The sequence below is a fragment of the Centroberyx affinis genome, unplaced genomic scaffold, assembly GCF_046629955.1.
Source record: "Centroberyx affinis isolate AG114_WGS23_722 - 3 ecotype Tasmania unplaced genomic scaffold, CSIRO-AGI_Caff_v1 ptg003857l_1, whole genome shotgun sequence".
In the NCBI taxonomy this organism is placed as follows: Eukaryota; Metazoa; Chordata; class Actinopteri; order Beryciformes; family Berycidae; genus Centroberyx; species Centroberyx affinis.
The window spans coordinates 294,544-313,448 of NW_027281704.1; the positions used below are offsets into that span (position 1 = coordinate 294,544).

The 18,905-nt window shown below is 45.2% G+C and overlaps 1 protein-coding gene across 4 annotated transcripts in view; it reads right to left on the bottom strand.

Moving 5' to 3' along the window:
* Positions 1-4,215: 4,215 nt before the first annotated feature.
* LOC139662659 (septin-9-like) overlaps positions 4,216-18,905 on the bottom strand; it is a 48,519-nt gene continuing 33,829 nt past the window's right edge. For 3 of the 4 annotated variants that reach the window (XM_071541370.1, XM_071541369.1, XM_071541373.1), the window contains 9 exons: positions 15,489-15,698; positions 12,055-12,183; positions 11,343-11,424; positions 10,908-11,045; positions 9,051-9,168; positions 8,002-8,097; positions 7,603-7,699; positions 6,403-6,454; positions 4,216-5,728 (listed from right to left, as the gene is read on the bottom strand). In XM_071541370.1, coding sequence (XP_071397471.1) covers positions 5,587-5,728; positions 6,403-6,454; positions 7,603-7,699; positions 8,002-8,097; positions 9,051-9,168; positions 10,908-11,045; positions 11,343-11,424; positions 12,055-12,183; positions 15,489-15,698 — 1,064 coding nt within the window. In that variant the 3' untranslated portion in view covers positions 4,216-5,586. Of the gene's footprint in view, positions 5,729-6,402; positions 6,455-7,602; positions 7,700-8,001; positions 8,098-9,050; positions 9,169-10,907; positions 11,046-11,342; positions 11,425-12,054; positions 12,184-15,488; positions 15,699-17,523; positions 17,704-18,905 lie in introns of those variants that run through there. The other variant, XM_071541372.1, reaches the window with a different exon arrangement.

Sequence of the window (18,905 nt, forward strand, 5' to 3'; positions counted from 1 at the left end):
TCCATCCCTCTTACCCTCCATCTATTTTCTCTCTCTCCCTCTGTTCATCCCAACATTCTTCCCATCCATCAACTCTATCAGCAGGCTCTGGAGTTCTTGGCAATGTGCCATGACACTCCCCTTAGGGAGTCGAACCCACCCATCCTCCACCCTCACCCACCCATCCTCCACCTCACCCACCCATCCTCCCATATTTCACAGTAAAAAGTGTACTGCCTTCTTGTGACTACTCTGTCCCCCCCTACAAACACACACACACACACACACTCCCCTCTCTGGGGAGTGGATGGGGCCCCACCACGACACCAACCAAACCTCAGAAGGGCACTGAGGCACTCAGCAGCCAATTAGGATCTGCTGTGTGTTGCCATGTGAAGGCTTGAAAGCTGTGTATCCACTATGTATCCATTTATAAAGGCTGTAAATACGTGATCGCCCCGACTGTCCCGCGCGCAAACAGCTGGCAATTAAACAATCAGGTTATCTCCTGGTCCTAGACTAGTCGAGTGCAGTGGAAATAGAAGTGGCACTGACCAAAACTCACAAAGCTCACTCCCAGACCATGGCAGAAAAACATGCACATTATACACATAAGCATGCACAGTTGCAAGAACGCACGCACGCAGGTACGTACACACACACACGCACACACACACACCCTCGCATTCATTTCCATAACGACGGCGTTCACTCACGTCTCCGACTGGTTTAATTACTCACAGTAATTAGCCACAGGCAGGAGCTACCAACGATGCTCTTCTCTCTCTCTCTCTGTCTCACCCTTCTCCCTTATTCTGTCTAGATCTTTCTCTCTCTCTCTCTACCTCAAGTGCTTTCTAGCAGTGTGTATGACAACCAGCGTGCCAGCGTTGTATAAAAAGCAGCACACCCCTGCCTTCTTATATCGTGACCAGTGACTGGCATGACTTGGACGGCTTACGGTTTTACGGTTTACCCCCGATAAAGTGACCCCTGGAACCCCTTATCAAGCCCATATTACATACCCTCGCCCCCCACCCAAACCCCCACCCGTCATTTCTTTGTTTTTCGATTCCTCACCCGCGCACGTTTCGGGATTTTTTTCTTTCGAACCCGAACCCATCTATCCCAGCAAACCCATTTCCTCTCTCTCAGTTCAGTCAGCTAATTGAATTTGCAGCTGACTTTTAATTAACGGCGGGGCTGATTTGCATATAGTCGGATGATTTGCATACGGCGGGCGGCCCCTCCCCCCTGCATGTCTGAGCGCCTGGCACAGAGCCAAGAGCAGGGGCGGAAACTGACATCGGAGAAAGAAATAGGGAGGGAGGGGAGGTGGGATGGATGGAGGGGGAGAGAGGAGAAGAGGGTAAGGTGTCTGCAAACAAAGGAGAAAAGAAAGAGCAGATGGAGGAAGGAGAAGGAGACAAATGGGGGACAAACAACTCACATGCCATGGGATGAGATGGGGACGTAGTGGGGGGGTGGGGGTAGAGGGGTGGTGCAAGGTAGACATGCATACACAGTCACACACACATATGCATGTACACACAAAGAAAACACAAATAAACATGCATGCACAACATGATCACCTACTTTACAGATACGCACACACCTACACAGACACACGCACACACAGACACACACACACACGAGAGGCGTCCAACTGGCACAAAATACCTCCACAGATTTTGCAATCAAGAGCGCTAATTAACAAATCAAGAGGAAAAAAAAAATCAAATTACGTGATGCATGCTAAATAGTTATACTCATCTTACAAACAGGTGTTAATTGGTGGCACATTGGCTCTATGCAGATGAGCTGGGCGGGCTCGCTAACGAGATGCGGTAACGAGGTGCACTGCAACGCGTTTGCCGACCGCTACCTAGGCTGCTTCATAAGGAGGGATGCTGCAAGAGAGCGTGCAACTCACAGGGAGCATCTGCACTGACAGTAGTGTGTCTGTGTTAAGATGGAGTAAGTTTGGATCACTTTGGAACAATTTCAAAAGGCATTTTCCTTGCAGAGACAAAGTCACATGTAAAAGACATATAAAAGTCACTTCTAGCTCAGCGTCCGATTAATGACGATTCCATTCCAAGCCCTCCCCTCCCCCAAACATATTGATACAATACTGTAGCCATCTCTTGCATATTCATGCGGTCATACATCAGCCAGGGTGAGGATTCGTCAAACAGTTTCCTGTCCGGAGGGCTCGCTCTGCTCTGATAGGTGCCCTCCATCACAATGTGCCAGCCTGACCAATGACCACGCCCCTCTCTATTAATGCCCATCCCATAATGTCTGATAGAGCGGTCTCTCCGTCTGGTGGTGACATGCTAATGTGCGAGGGCTATTGACTCGGCTGTGCATCTGCACTCCAATCTGGCAGCAGTATGGCAAAGCTGTTAAGGTGTCGCTAAGCATTAAAACAGCTGGCATTGGACAACAACTGCAATCTGGAGCATGTATGTGTGTTGATATACTACGTGTTGCACCTGAACATACAAAAACGCATATCTCCATAACAAACACATAGTCATTCTGAAACAATCACACACACGCACCATCTAACCCATAACCCTACATGTGCTCATACACAAACAAACACACTGCGAGCAAACCAACCCAGGATCTCTCTCTCCCAGTCCCCCTACTTCATTAGTATCCAGAAAGAATGCAGCTCATTAATGAATGTCATTAAGGCAGGCAGCGGAGTGCTGGGTGGCTGCCAACAGGACTACTGGTGGGTGGCGGGTAGGGACGGGACGAGCTACGGTCAGTGTGAGAAGAAATGCAGCTGCTTCTCTCCCTCTCCCTGTTTGTTCCCATGGGAGGGAGTTTAGAAAAGGAGTATGAGAATGTGGGGGTCTCAACTTATGAGTTAAGAGTATGGGTGCGCTAGGGGGCAGGGGCGTGGGTGTCGCAGACGTGTGCCATCTGAAGACTGCGGGAGATGGGAGACGGCAGACGCCATTTTGAGAAGTGACGCAGCGAGTCGCCATTTTGAAATGATCAGCATGGGGGAAAATGGGAAATAAGAAAAGTATAACCACAGCCTCTCATGCAACACACAGACATCTAAGCCAGTATGAAATTTTTAGTTTGGGAGACCTGACTGATGACTGGTCAGGTCACACGGCCATATAAATCTCACTATGACAATCTGATCTCAGACCAGCATTTTCCATTCCTCCTTTTATGCATTACTATTCATTTTCTCTCACACACATATTCAAAGTGTTGTCAAATTCTCCATTTAGCTTTAGCTTTTTGGTTGAGAACGAGATGAGATGGGACCTTTGTCACTTTTTGTTTCCCTCTCAGTATATATATAGATACCACTCAGTGTGTTATGATTCAAGAACATACTCACTGGATTTAATAAAAATACTTGATCACAAAAATATCTTTATACTTTTTGTGTTTCAAGTCTAAATAATAAGTCTGAAATAATGAGGACATTTAACTTTACGTTAACAGAAGCTTTCCTCTAGTTCCTATGCACAAGTCCTGCAAACCCTCAACGACTTGCCCCGCCCTTCTTAAGCTTCAAATATCAAATCCCATAACATCAGTTAGTTCACTTTTGTTGACCATTGACAGACAAGTGTGATATGTGGCAGGGAGAGTATGTTAGCTCAGTCTCAGTTCTGCCAATCCCATTAGCCTGCTCTGCCCCGGTACCTCAGTACGCTGATGTCTGCACCTCCTCACATCGATCCAAGGCCTCGTCTGGAGCTCAGGACTCCTCTTCTCCCTTCTCTCTCACTGTGGAGAAAACACGCACTCTCATGCATTTGGGTGATTAGTGCTAATCAGCCATGCACCAGCCTAGCAGGCTGCCATATTGATTTCAGAGGCTAATCAAGAAAAAGCTTAATGACATGGCAATTAAAGTGCTCCAGTGTGTGAATTACACCTGCGATTAAATGCTATTGGGAGCCAGTGTGGTGGAAAATTATCTTAAGCGTGGTCTTCTAGGCAGTGTGTACCGTCACAGGATATGAGCTGATGCATTCACAGTCGACTCCCTTTACTACAGTCTGGCTGTTCATCTTACTTCCTCTGCAGCCCGTCTGTGAAATTCACTAGCAGGAAAAATACAGCATGCATTTTTGAAAGCAAAAATGTTCACTATTGCAAAATAATAAAAAAAATAAATCAAAGAAAGTAAATATTTACAACTTTAATCTTTATTTCTTTAAAATAAGATATCAAAGGAAAAAATTGTTATTATTAATACCAGTACAAAAATGTTTCAGAACACAGAAGAATATACAGGACAGAGCATGACAGTGGCAGCTTTGGAAGTTATATATGGTTCAAACAGACAAAAACCATCGGTACACTACGGAAAAGAGGGGAAAAAATTAAAATAATGGATACATCACTGGATCGCTGGATGTTTTTGTTTCCAGAAAAGTGGGGGAAAGGATTGAAAAATATCTAAATGTAGCCTCATTGGCACCAACAGATCTGTTCTCCTTCCAGTTTCAACCAACATGCTAGCAAACAGTCTCCAATAAATAAGGCACTATGATGGGCCCAAGAATGGGGAGAGTATGTGAGTGTGTGTGTGTGTGTGTGTGTGTGTGTGTGTATTTGTTTGTGAACATTCTGCATAAGTGGATCATAATTGATGACAAATGTTCACATCTTATATTGTGCATAAATACTATTCATCTTAAATCACTCTTAAGGTATTACTATTAAAAAGCAATGACATTTATTACTGGGAATCAAAAAGGCATCAAGGACATATGATATCCATATTTGACATTATCAAACATAAACAGTAAAAGCAAAACATTGCTTGTGAGGAAAAAGGATAAAATCAAACATATCATGTGCTGCTTTGGTAACCAGTTTTTTTTGTTAATTATGGGAGAATTGAATTACAATGCATCACACAGACAGACAGACAGACTGGTATGACTGTATGTGTGTAACATGTTGCCAAAGCGCTGACCAGCCCCTACCAACATGCTTTGTCACTGACTGACCATGTACTGCTCAAGAGGAATGATGAGCATTACCTTTTTCCATGTTGCCACAGCTGTGTGTATGACCACATTAAACTGGTGTGTGATTCCTATGGCACAAATTCGTTGATGTATGGCTAAAAAATCAATTTGAAAAAGGTGAAAGCGGAACATATTAACAAGTTACTGATTAAGGCGCTTCTGACTTTGGAACATATGACTATGTCGCTGTCAATCTGTCCCATTTGGCAGATACAAAGCTATTGGCAAAGTAAGTAAAACCACAACGGTTAACTGTAAGACCGGGATGCAGGAAAAAAAACAAGTTGCAGCGCATTGAGGAATATGTAACCTCTCCCCACTCTGTCAACAATAGTGAGAAGGCATTGTTTGTTAATGAGGCAATGAACTGACATGAACGGTCCATTCAGCCACTGAAAGTCACTTAAACAAAATCCCTCTGGCAGGCTTTCAGTTTGTCTGTCCCACCTGTGTGCTGGGGGCTTGGCACTTAAGGCTGGAGTGGAGGGTTGGAGGGGGCAGAAGGCTGGCGACAACGGTCAAAGGCTCATAGGACAAGGAGTGACGGAGGGCTGAAGTGAGGAGGGGGAGCGGGTGGCGTCTACATCTCGTGGGCAGCAAGGTGGTGTTCTGGGATACCGTTGGCATGGGCCACCACCGTGTTGTTCTCGTTGAGGCGCCGCACACGATACATTTCATAATGGATGCTGCTGGTGATGTCCTTGATGTTCTGCATATGGGTCCTGAAAGACACACACACACACATCAATGAGAAGCAATACATGAAAGGAACACACCTCGCCTGGTTCCAGACTCCTGAATCATGTCCTGCCCACTCTTCAGATTTTGTCAAGCAATTCAGAGTCTGGTGTTGCTCTAGTCAACGGCTTGTTCTAGCTCAGAGAAGCAATCAAGCCAATCAGTGCCTTTGTGGGCGGGACTAAAGTTTGAACTGTTAGTGCAATGATTTTTCATTGGCAATTCGGCAGAATAGATTTGTTGAAATCACTCCGTTAACCAGCATATTGTCTTTGCAAAGACGGGACTTTTGTCAAAAATTGCTGACATTCTTGGTTAAGTTGGCAAATATGCTGCTGGCCGCATACATCAGTCACTATGTCAGTCACTATGTCAGTCACTATGTCAGTCACTATGTCAGTCACTGTCAGTCACAACTGACTGGTTAGGAGAAAATCAACCCCCCACACACAGAAAACAGCTAACTAGGAGGCAATGTCAGACTGAATAATGGAGTGATAATGAAATGGCCATTCAGTCTGAATATCAGGCTACAACACACCTTCACACTTGACAAATATGTGAACAGACTGACACTGACACAGCTACACAGGGCAGCATAACAACAGACAGAACTGAAGACAGACACACACACTGATGAAGAGACAAAATCACTCACCTGATGAGGAGATCCCGCAAATAGGCAAACTCACAGTGGGCTATGTTCTCAACTGTAGATGGAGAGAAGGCAGAACGGAAAATCAAAAGTCAATCAAAACAGACAAAATAGGATAAGGTAAGTGCAAGTGGACCCAAAAAGAGGCAGCAATAATGACAACTGTATGTTTTGTGACGAGTTCCCCCCCGGTCCACTAGATGGAGTCAGTAATCTCACTGTGACAGCCCCAAACACTGAGACTCCTCTACTCCACACTAAACAGCCCCCACCAAGATCTCTGCTGCTAATTTAATCTACTCAAAGCCCTTCTGAAGAGATGAGACTAATTGCTCGACAAATTCTGCCTGATGGGGAATGTGTATGTGTGTGTGTGAGAACAATGCCAGTGATGCCAGTGCGCAGCACACTCCGCAGGAAATGAAACTTCCTTTATGAGACATTTGATAGAGAGGTGGTGCCTCCTGTCTGGAGCAGATAACGTAATTAATATTGAAAAACAGCCTACAGTAGGGATGGCTGTTACAATGGGAAGGGAAAAGATACAATGCTGACAATGTGTTGGTACACTACTAGTTGGGTTGTAAAACAGTGACAAAAAGTTGTGTGCTTAAGTTGAACTTTGCAAAAAAAAAAAATTATTATTAAACTATTTTTTTACTCTGTCCAAGTTGTCATTCTCTCAGATCTGGAACAACAGACCACCTTAAACAGACTACCATAAAGTTGTTCCCTCCCCAAAACCTTTATTACTCCCTATGTCACCATTCACAGTGTGGCCTTTGTGTTAGAGAGGGGGGGTCATGTAGAAAACAAATCAGGCCTCTTCAGACACACTGTGGCAGCTGGAGGCCTGAGCCAGCTGTATGGCACACGACACCAGTCTGGAAACTCAATGGAGGCATTGTTTCATTGACTAACTGATTGACTGACTGTCTGACTGCAATGAGTGAAGTCTTTACCCATCTCCCCTTTGCCTTTTCCCCTAAATCTAACCACTTTCTGGTTTGTTACAGTGCATGCCACCAGCTGCCAAGGCGATAGTGTTTAAAAACATGAAATGAAAACAGAAGAACAAATAGGGGAGAGAGAGCATGAGAAAGAGTGAATAAGAAAAAAAGAAGGGTAAAGAGGTGAGGGGTGGAGAGAGGATGAGAAAAACTTTGGAAGAGAGAGAAGAGAGAAGGGGCGGAGGAGTTGTACCTTCAATGGTTCCCCACTTGGTCTTCCTCCCCAGCAGCCTCCTGCCGTTGACCTGGTACTCCTGGTCGCTGCCCACCACAGCAAACGGGATCATCTCCTGCGCACAGGTCAAAGGTCGAGAGATTATGGTACTTTTAAGGTTAGGAGTCAAGGATCAGTCAAAAAAAGGGTGCTGAACTTGACACTACAGGCGTTTAGTGGACAAACACGTGGGAGCATATGTGACTAAGTAAATGAATGAGTCAGAACAGTCAGATGTTAAAGGTCACAGGCAAGGCCATCTTACGGTCAAAGGTTGGCAAGTCACAGCCTCCACACAGGGAATAGAGAGGAACCTGAAATGCCAACGAAAAGCTCAATATGACCAGGTTTGTGTGTGTGTGTGTGAGATCCCCTCACCCTGATCTTCTCATTAATCATTCTATCCTCCGCGTCCTCATCAAATTCCTTCTGGGGATAGACGTCAATCCCGTTGGCTCGCAGCTCTTCCCTGATCTGGTGAGCACACACACACACACACACACACACACACACACACACACACATAAACACACACACACACACACACACACACACACACACACACACACACAGAGAGGGGGAGAAACACAACAAACCTTTAACCCACTACAATTCTGAATGGATACAAACCGAGGCCTTTAATTGTGAGATCAATTAGGCAGACTTGGTTGTCTCATCTTTAGAGACATCAAACAAATGTATCATTGAGACCATCTGCACAGTGTTCTTTTACCAGATTAAAGTGGTGTTAACACTAATCTAGCTACTAATCTACTCAAAAGTTTTAGGCTTAGTAGATAATCGCTGTCTGTATACAAACAAAACACAATCCTGCCACATGGACGTGTATGCATAAACCTGTGTGTATACCATTTCTGCCGTGCACGCAAATGCACAACCACAAGCGTGCATGCACACATGCACACACACACACCAGGGGGGAGTTTCCCCTCCTCATTCCTAATGAGAAGAGGCCTGGTGGGCTCCTGGAGCACGCTGCCAATGCAAACATACAAATGAATGGCTGTAGCTACATCAGCTGCATGGAGATGGAGTGGGGGAAGGAGGGAGATGGAGAGAGAGAAACAGAGAGAGAGAGAGAGAGAGAGAGAGAGACAGCGAGAAACTAGAGAGCTCTTGACCTGGTAAGGCCTCTCAGCATAATGTGGCCACAGTGTTTTGAAACTGCCCAGTGAGCGAGGGGAGGATACAACTAACTAAAGAGAACAGCAGATACTTTTCCTGTCTGCACCACACACAGAGAAAAGAATGCAAGCGATGAGGGAGGGAAGGAGACAAAGAGAAGATGGTTGTAGATGACCGATGCTGATTTAATGGAAAAACAGGAGTAGGTTGAGAGGGAAAAACAAAGAGGGTTCACAGGACACAGAAACAGCAGGAATGAAAGAGAGAAGAGCAGACCTTACCTTCTTTTTGAAGAAGTCCCTCTCCTCCAGGGTAAGTGTATCTGCTTTGGCGATGACTGGGACAATGTTGACCACCTTGCTGAGACGCCTCATAAATTCTACATCAAGAGGCCGCAGACTGAGAGGGAAAGAGAGAGCATGAGAGGTCGAGGGAGAGACAAGAGAGATTGGGGAAGCAGACACTAGATGTAAAAACAGATGAATGTGAAATGAATGACAGAAAATGACATCAGCATTTTTGACAGTGCAACACATAACCCTTCCACCAGAGGGCAGAGGTTCCCAACAATTCTTCCAGATCTAGGAGCTACTGTGCCTAGTAAGATATTTACAGTACTAACTGTTCACAAGTATCCATGACATCAACATACTCTACATCTGCGGGCAAGTTTTAGTCACTGGGTATATAGTGTGTGTCACCATCAATCACTCTGTTTGTGCACAGCTCCTTGATGAGGTGGCAAAGTTGAAAGGACTTGTGGTTGGTTTGAGGAGCTCAGGCCTTCCTGCAGTGTTAGAAAAGCATCTGTGTGTGGTTAAGGCAGCTGATTCTGGCCGGGCCAATATCACCTCTGCAGAAACTGCCATTGTCGCCAAGGGCTCTTCTCATGCACACACACAAGAACACACACAAAAAACGAACACACATACATGCACACAGAGACACAGAGACACAGCCTCTCCGTCTCTCTCATCCTTCCTTCCACTCTCCTGTTATGCTTTTAAGGCAAGCGCCGAGCAGCTGTTGGCCAGGCCATGTGACATCTGCACTGTTGGATCAACATGAAACGTTGCTGGATGGGGCACAGAGATAGGGGGCCATTACTGCACCAGGCCCCCTGCCTTAGTAAAGACAGGCCATGACACAAGAGGGAAATTAACAGAGGTAGAGCACTTGAATGGTCTTTTATGATCAATTATGTGTGGGTGTGTGTGCTCAAACAAGGCTGACAGACTACAGCTGTTTCCATCATTTTCCCAAGCCCCTCTAGTGCTCTCAACTAGATTTACACAAATGCAAAAGCTATAAAATGCACGGTGAATCTATCAATTGGTGGACACATGAGACTGTGTCCACCCCCACCCCTGACCCCCCCACCCCTCAAAGTCTTCTGCTAGTGTACCCCCCTACACTCCGCAGAGAGAGGGGTTGAACCAACAGACTGTGGAGAGGGGTGAGAGCAGTTTATGCAGTTCGATCAGAGCCAGATGTGTGTGGCTGTAACAGATCCAGGGAGTGAAGCTTGGGACGCTGCGCTGTTTCAGGGCCTGGCGAGAGCAACCTATCTTTCCAGTGGGGGGAGCGGACTGGAGTTCTGGGATATGTTGCAACGTGCTGAGCGGAAATGTGTGGGGACGTGTCTGTGTGTGCGTGTGTGTGTGTGTGTGTGTGTGTGTGTGTGTGTGTGTGTGTGTGTGTGTGTGTATATATATATATATGCGGGGTAAGAAAGGAGAGAGCTGTTCTACACTGATTCCCATGAACAAAGAAAGGAAATCTGTATCAATACACGATCTGTGTGCACATGTGTAACACACAGTATGTTGGCAACACAAGTGAGTGTTGGAGTTTCAGTTGATGCCTTTGTATCGTATTGTCTGCTAAGTGAATCTCAGGCCAAAGTCAAGCACTCCTGTTCCACTGACAATGCACTTTTTGGCCTCATGACTCATCTGGATGACTCACAGTGGTAATACATCAATGTTTCCCTATTTAAATCTCCTCATCTTTTGTTCTACTAGGTACGGGCTTTCTCATACAAGAGCAACAGGGGGCAGCACTGATATTATTTCAGTGGTGGTGGTGGCATGTATGTCTGTGTGTGTGTGTGTGTGTACTTGGGTGCATCTTCTCACCAGTGTCCAGTGGGAGGGATGAAGTATATGCAGCAGTGGACTCTGGAGTCTGGGATCCTCTTCTTTCTGTTGATGTTGATCTCTTCCTGCAGGTAGGCCTCGTACTGGTCGTTAATGAACTTCATGATGGGCTGCCAGCTAGACCAAGACAGGGATGGATGGAGTGAATAATTGAGAGCAGAAGGGAAGGATGGAAGGAGGGAGGAAGGCAGGAAAGAGGCAGATGGAGACGGAGAAGAGGGATGAGGAGGAGACGCGGAAAGGATGGGGGCAAAGAGTGAGACAAAGGGATAGGGAGGAAGACAAGGATATAGGATAATTCACCACAGGGATGAACAAAGGAGAAGTGAGGCAAGGAGGTGTGAAAGGGAGAAGTTAGGATGAAAGAGAGAAAGTTGACATTGATAAAGCGATGGTGGCTGAATTGTAGCTTACCAGTTCTCATTGTTGATCTGGTCTCCGAAGCCTGGGGTGTCAATGACCGTCAGCTTCATCCTCACTCCCTTCTCTTCGATGTCTACACACACAGAAATACACACACGGTCAGCTAGTAACAGCACACTAAAATAAGATTGTACAAGTACTTCATAGAGGTTTGCCCTGCCTAAATGTAAGGATTAAGGAGAGATGAGAACTCATAGGTCACTGAAGAAAAACATTGGACAGAGTGAAATATGAGTGAGGATAACGAGTGATTAAGAGAAAAGAGAATTTGGTAGAAACACATTTCAGCACTAATGTGGTAAGTGTGTGTGCGCATAGAGATAGAAGAAAGGGAATCAGAGGGGAGAGAGATGACACACATTAGAGCTGAGAAACAGAATCAAATGAGAAGAAGAAGAGAAGAGAAAGACAGTAGAGAGAGAGAAGGGATGACAGATGTTAGAGCAACTTGAGAAGCAGTGTGTGAGAAAGACTTCACTGTGGCAGATAGACCAGACTGTCTCTGTCTGTGACAGAGGGAAAAAGATAAAGACAGATGGGAAATGGTACAGAGATATGAGGGGATGTCAGAGTGTGGGAGAGGGGTGTATTGTGGCTGACGGACCCACAGACACAAAGATAGAAAGAAAAGAAGGATTAAGCCAGACAGAAGGGGTACAGAGAGAGAGAGGGGTGCAGGAGAGGGTGTGGGAGCAGGCCGTACCGTGGCTGATGGACTTAATCTCTATGGTTTTGGGGATCTTCTCCTGGGCCGTGGCCAGCACCGACTTACGGCTCACTTTAGATTTGAACAGCGTGTTCATCAGGGTAGACTTCCCCAGGCCGCTCTGTCCTGTAAGCAACAAGCCAGACAGACAGGCAGACAATCAGTGAGATGCATACACACCTTAGAAACATCAACACAAAATTCACATTCCCATGAGAAAACTAATCTCCAATGACTGATTGTAGTTACTGAAGTGCAGAAATTTTACACACAAAAACAGCCCATATGGTGAAGTAATAAATCCAGACAAGATCCAGTGATTATCTCTTCTATGGTAGTTTGAAACTCGGGACAGGCTTTCAGCAGACAGTTTGGCTGCAGCAGTGACAAGCTGCAGGTGTCTGTGTCTGCACAAACACTGCCAGCAAAGCCATCAGCACAACTAAAACCCAAACAGGCCATCAAAGAGATGGATTAGATCCAAGCTACACCACTTTTTTCAAAACAATCAAGAAACTTGGATAATGTATTACACTGATATGTAATAGGGTTGTACAATTAATCATAGATAATTGTACGTCGACATTTTATGTTTCCACGATTAATAATCATGTAATTGTGCATTTGACTAATCACAACCTTTGAATGTCCAACGTGCAGCCATGTGACCAACAAACAAAAGTTAAGATGGAGAAGCAGGTAGCTTTTGTGGGGAAGAAAGAGAGAAACCTGAATGTAAAAACATTGTTTTCATTTCTAAAAGTGGATCACCGTCTGTCATTTGGAGATAAACCAGATGACGACAACTGACAATACATTACTATAATGCGTGCTTGTTTTTTTTCTTGGAGGGCTATTACACCAGTGACCCCTGGAAGTTCATATTGCAGTGAGCTAATACAGTATAATGCTCTCCATCTGGACTAGATAGATTGAGTCTGACTATAGAAGCTGATGAACCAGCGACCATCCCCATCTGTGGGCCATAATAACTGTCTGTCTGGATGGGACCATCTCTGGCCCCTAGACACGATGTGAACATCACCACGGGTTAATGAATAGGAGTGTGGAGGGGCCCACTGGGCAGTTAACATCAACAGTTCAACCTCGAGTTAATTCAACATCGAGAACCTCACTGGTTTATGCACACACACACACACACACACACACACACACACACACACACACACACACACTCAAGCACACAGTCGCACGTACACAAACTCAGCAGCGCGTGTTACATGCAAACATGGATCTATAGATACAGATCCCAACAGCTGTGGATTTTTATACAAGGCATTCATGCTGGTGTCCAGAGCATTGGGAACTGACTGGGACCATCACTACATGCCACATTTACGTTTTATCTACTATAAAGTTTTGAGCCTCCACCCTCTCCCTGACAGTTAATGGTCTCAACTATATTTCTCAAAGTGTCTCTCTGGTTGACTAAGAAATGTGTGATTCATCCTCTTAAAAAATATCACTATGGATCATTTGGATGGCAGTTATTATAGATATCAGAAACATACATGTTCCCCATCCCACTTCCCCTTGGGTTTATGACCTGCTGTGTCAGTGAACTGATAGGGAGCGTGGATGACAGGACATGAGGGATATAACAAGATATGTGTGTGAGAGTGTGTGTGTTTCTTTGGTGTGTGTGTGTGTGTGTGTGTGTGTGTGTGTGTGTGTGTGTGTGTGTGTGTGTGTGTGTGTGTATGTGTGTAAGTGTGTTTGTGCGCGCGCGTGTGTGTGTGTGTGTGTGTGTGTGTGTGTGAGTGAGTGGCCATTCAGTGTGCGCAGTGCCAATAAATGCCAAACATTTCACAGTAGCTGGATTTAACATGCTGGATAAACAGCACAGTGTCAACAATTCAACTCTCCATTCCATTATAAAACATGGGGATTGGATGTGTGTTGTGCACAGATATACACACACACACACACACACACACGCAAGTTAATTATTGCTTCTATCCACAAATCTGCCATAAAATTTGAACCAGCGACTGGGTTGAAAAAAAAAGGTTATTTGAGGACACCAAGTTAACTTATTGATTCATACGGTCATACGCTCTCATACTAGTAATGATATCACTAACTGGGGAGACTCACACAAAACAGATTCTAACCCCTTTAGATAAAGACAAAGATTCCTCAAAAGTAACCTGTGTCTGACACTGCTTTTGTAAATCTTTGGGCTATTTTGTCCTCCTACAGTAACATGCTGCTCTGAAAATATTGGTTTAACAAAATGCCATGGTACTAGAAAGCAGTAATCTGTCAACAACCTGGTCAAAATAATTTGTAATAAATATCCCATGAAAGTGCTAAATTGGTGCTTGACATTGGGCATTGACATTCTGTACACAACATTTCTCTCTAGGTTATATCTCCCCTTTTTAACTAGTCTCATTTGGAGAATCTGTAGATAAAGTATCCTCAAGAAACATCAAATATCTAAAGTACTCTCTTGGCCATAGAGAAACGACAACACTAACCCAGTCTCTCCCTCCTGCTCTGCTCTTTTTTTCCCAGAGGTGGAGTCTAATTTCACCTGAATGCAAAACCCCGTACATGGAGACTGAGTGTGTTTAACTTTGTTTAGCATTGTCTCCACTACTTTACACAAGTCTGTCTCAGCCCCGGGGCTGCATCTTAAACCAAGCTTTTTTATTTGAGGATGAAACAGACCAACCGGCGCGACATCATCCAAAGGAGACACAAGGAGGCGCATGGGTTTTATGGTGGCCTGTCTCCTGTGGAGGTGTGTGTGTGTAATTAGCCCCCGTTTTAAAGGTGTCTGATCACAGTGATGAGGGTGTGGTGGGAAAGAGGGAGTTTGAAGGCCTACTGTGTGTGGCTGCTTATTAAAATTAGTTTGAAGCCTTCATTTTCCATAAAGGCTTGATTAGAGAGATACAGTACAAGACACGAATAACAGGAGATGCATAACAGTTGACTGAAGTCGTTCTCAGATGAACACAAGTTTAAGTGTTGTGGTAATGATGGTACTGCATGTAAAAGTGACTTCCGAGTCTGATTGTACACTTGTACGATTCTTTACAGGAGGGCTGACAAGACTCATATTGTGTGTGTGTGAGTGAGAAAGAGAGAGACAGAGAGATAGAGAGAGAGAGAACTCACTAATTTCCATGATTACAAGTGCAACACTCACAGTATGTCATTATGTATGTGTGGATACATAAGTGTGGCCTAGCAGTTAGACTGTCCCATAACCAGAGGGTCTCAAGTTCAATCCCCGAAAACAGCCAACATGTCCATCAACAGCCATGTGTCCTGTCGAAGTGTCCTTGAGCAAGACAGTGAACCCCTACCTGCTCATCTATCCAAAATCACTCTGGAAAAGATACCTGAAAAATAAACTGTAACAATAATGTGTGTACAGGTGTCCATTCTCTACTCACCCACGACCATGATGTTGAGCTCAAAACCCTGCTTCATGGCCTTCCTCCTCATCTGCTCCAGGATGGCGTCGATGCCCACGTAACTGAAGTCCACCACCGGGTTGCCGGCCTTCTCCCCGTACAGGCTGCCCGCTGCTGGGGGCATCATGGCATCGGGCACCGCCGCCTCAGACATGGCACTGCTGCTGTAGCTGGGAATCACCTCCGGCCCTGGTTGGACAGAGAGGGAGAGGAGGTTAGACGGAATCGGTCGGGGTGTGATTTGGAGGGATTGAGACGGTGCATGAGAGGCGGGAGAGATGATGGACAGATAGAGGAGGAGAGACAAAGGAGGGAATGGGTGTGGGGATGTAGAGTGATGTGGAGAACAGGTAAGTTGGATGAGGAAGTGGTAGAGAGAGGGTGAAATCTATCAGCATCAAGAGTTGAAAAAACTCCCATTTCCTCTTTGCATGGCACAGTATGGTATCGGAATACACACACATTACAAGAAAAACACTTAAAGACTCTGAGATCCTCAGTAAAGTCCATTTGAACAACCTTTACCCAACTCATTTCCACACTGTCAACCTGCACCAAAACTACAACATCGGCTATTTCCTCACCAATGAAAATCCCAATACACATGAAACGACCTGGTAAATTGCTGTGTCATTAATTCTTCCCACATGTTGAGTAATTGGAATGGAAGCTGCTTGGAAATCTGTTTTGTTACTTTAGCCTGCTTCTTAAACCAACAACACACACACCTAAAAAAATACACCTCTGGACTGTCAAACATGGATTACAGCTGGTCTTATGCCAACACAGGCTCTTGACAGAAAAGAAAACCATTAGAAGCAAAGGCACTTGGCAGGGGGTTAACCATACAGTTTCTATTCATATGATCAGCATAATGTCTTTCTGTGGAGTGTGATAGGTCTACAAGATGTATGAGGTATAAGTCCAGTCAGATATAAGTCACAAAAGTCAGTTTTAACATGCATACTGTGGTCTGTGAAGTATGCATGCGGAAAGCGGCTGTAACTGTTTCTGTATGTTAACACCGAACCTACACTGACTGTGCACATTGTTAAGCAGACACAACCACACACACACTCTTTACAGTGGAGTATGTGTAGCTGCTACCCCTCACAAGGCCTCCCTTTCCCTCGCTCTCCACCCCCAACCCCCCATCCAGTGTTAGTGTCCTGTTGATGAGAGAGTGGAAAAGAGAGAGATCACTAGGGATGAAACCCGATCCACTCACACAGCTAGCCTGGCCCAACACTGCTGTTCGCTGCTGCTGACGCACACATACACACACACTATCACACTGTACATGTTTGATTTTGTGCATGGAGCAGGACGGTCACCATGACCACATACACACTCACCCTTTCCTTCTTTTGATCACATACATACCTGACCTGTGCACACATCAAAGTACAAGCACACAAAAATACAAGCACGCACAAACACACACACACACACACAAGAACCGTCAGCTCCACCTTGGTGCTGTCAGGGCTAGCAGCCAAGAATTTAACAGCTATTGGATTCCAGCACAGGCACAAATTCTACTCCAAAACACTTGGCCTGCTATGCATCAAGACAAACAGCAAAACACAAAAACAAATAAAGAAGAAATCCAGGGAAAAAAAATCCAGGAGAAAAAACACAGAAGAAATCCAAACAACTCGCCAATTCCATTCAATTCTCCATCAGTTAGGGAATGAAATTAACGGGGAATAGTGTTACTGTGGGTAGAAACTCTAAAGTCAACATAACTAACACTGACACTGTGCTGATTAATGGAAGAAATTCAGTGAGGAATAACACTGCACTGGATAGAAACTTAACACTAGTTCATATTCAACAAGTCCTACTTTTATAAAGTGTTTCATTATGTGCCATTATGAAACTGCTTGTTCAGTGTGTGTGTGTGTGTGTGTGTGTGTGTGTGTGTGTGTGTGTGTGTGTGTGTGTGTGTGTGTGTGTGTGTGTGTCTGTGTGTGTGTGTGTGTGTGTGTGTGTGTGTGTCAAAGAGACCCACCTATGGAAGCAGCTCTCCTGGCCTCCTTCACCACTTCCCCATCCTGTTCCAGCAATCAGTCAGCAACTTACTGCGTGCCCTCCACCTCTCCTCTCCCATACATCCACTCACGTCTTCTCTCCTAACCTCACCCTTTTCCTCTCTCCACTCAGACTCTGTCCTCTCTATCTGTCTCTCTCTCTCTTGTCCCTCTCCACCGTTGCCGTTTCTCATCCTCGCCTCTTGACTCCTGTTCGACTCCCGTCTGTTTTCGTCTCACATCACTCCTTCTCCCCTTTCCTCTCCTGCATTGCTCCTCTGGCTTTTATCTTTAACCTTACAATTGTTCTCCAGTTTGTCTTCCTCTCTGCTCTTCCACTCCCCTCCTCTCACCTACTTTTACATCCACCTCACACCCTTCATTCCTTTTCTCCCTCTGCTAGCCACTGCTGATCTTCCGATCCATTCCTCCCATTTCTCCTCTCCTCCACCCACTCCACTATGTCAGCTATGTGCTGTAAGCTGAGATGCTGCCTAGCAGCTAGCACACCTTGGCATGCAGGGCCACTACAACAGGGCTTAGCCTGAGGCAGGACACCAACACAGCATCAAAGGGACTTGACATAGCATGAATGTGCTGAAGACATACTGTTGAGATATTGGCCTCAGTGTACTCAAATATCTTCCAACAGCGGCCACAACAGCAAAACAGTAAAATAAATGACCCACGGCCAGGTTCTATTGTAAGACAATAGAGGATCTATTCAGTACAAACTCTGATGCTGAAAATCAGGCCCAGGTTGTTTTCTAGGTCATGGCCAGGTTTACATGGCCATGTGATCTGGCGGATGGTCCCTTTCAATTCTTAAAAGCCTTATGTGTACAGACCATTATCTTTATTTGATACGGGATCTAGCCCTGAAATAAATCCCTGATTTCCTTGTTCAAGTACCCTTATAGGGTATTGAGAATAACGCTGCCTTAGACTAATGCTAACAATTACTCTGGTCTGTTTAACAAATAGTAAACGTGTTAATCTTCTTGTGTGGGTGGAGAAACTCTGTTACTTGCATTTCAATCAGCTGTGTGTGTGTGTGTGTGTGTGTGTGTGTGTGTGTGTGTGTGTGTATGTGTGTGTGTGTGTGTGCGCAAGAGAGAGAGCATACAAGCAAGTGAGAGCAAGCAAGCTAGTGAGCAAGAAAGACAGAGAAATAGAGAGAGAGAGTTTTTGTGTGCCTGTGTGTCCTGCATCTTAATCGGCTGGTTTCCAAGACAGGAGAAACAAGGCTCTTCAAAGCATCGTTAACTGTCCTTGTTGAATGCACACTGCCCATCTGTGGAGGTCAGAGTAGTGTCAAACACTATAAACTACTTGGCAAACACACGACACACAAAGGCACACA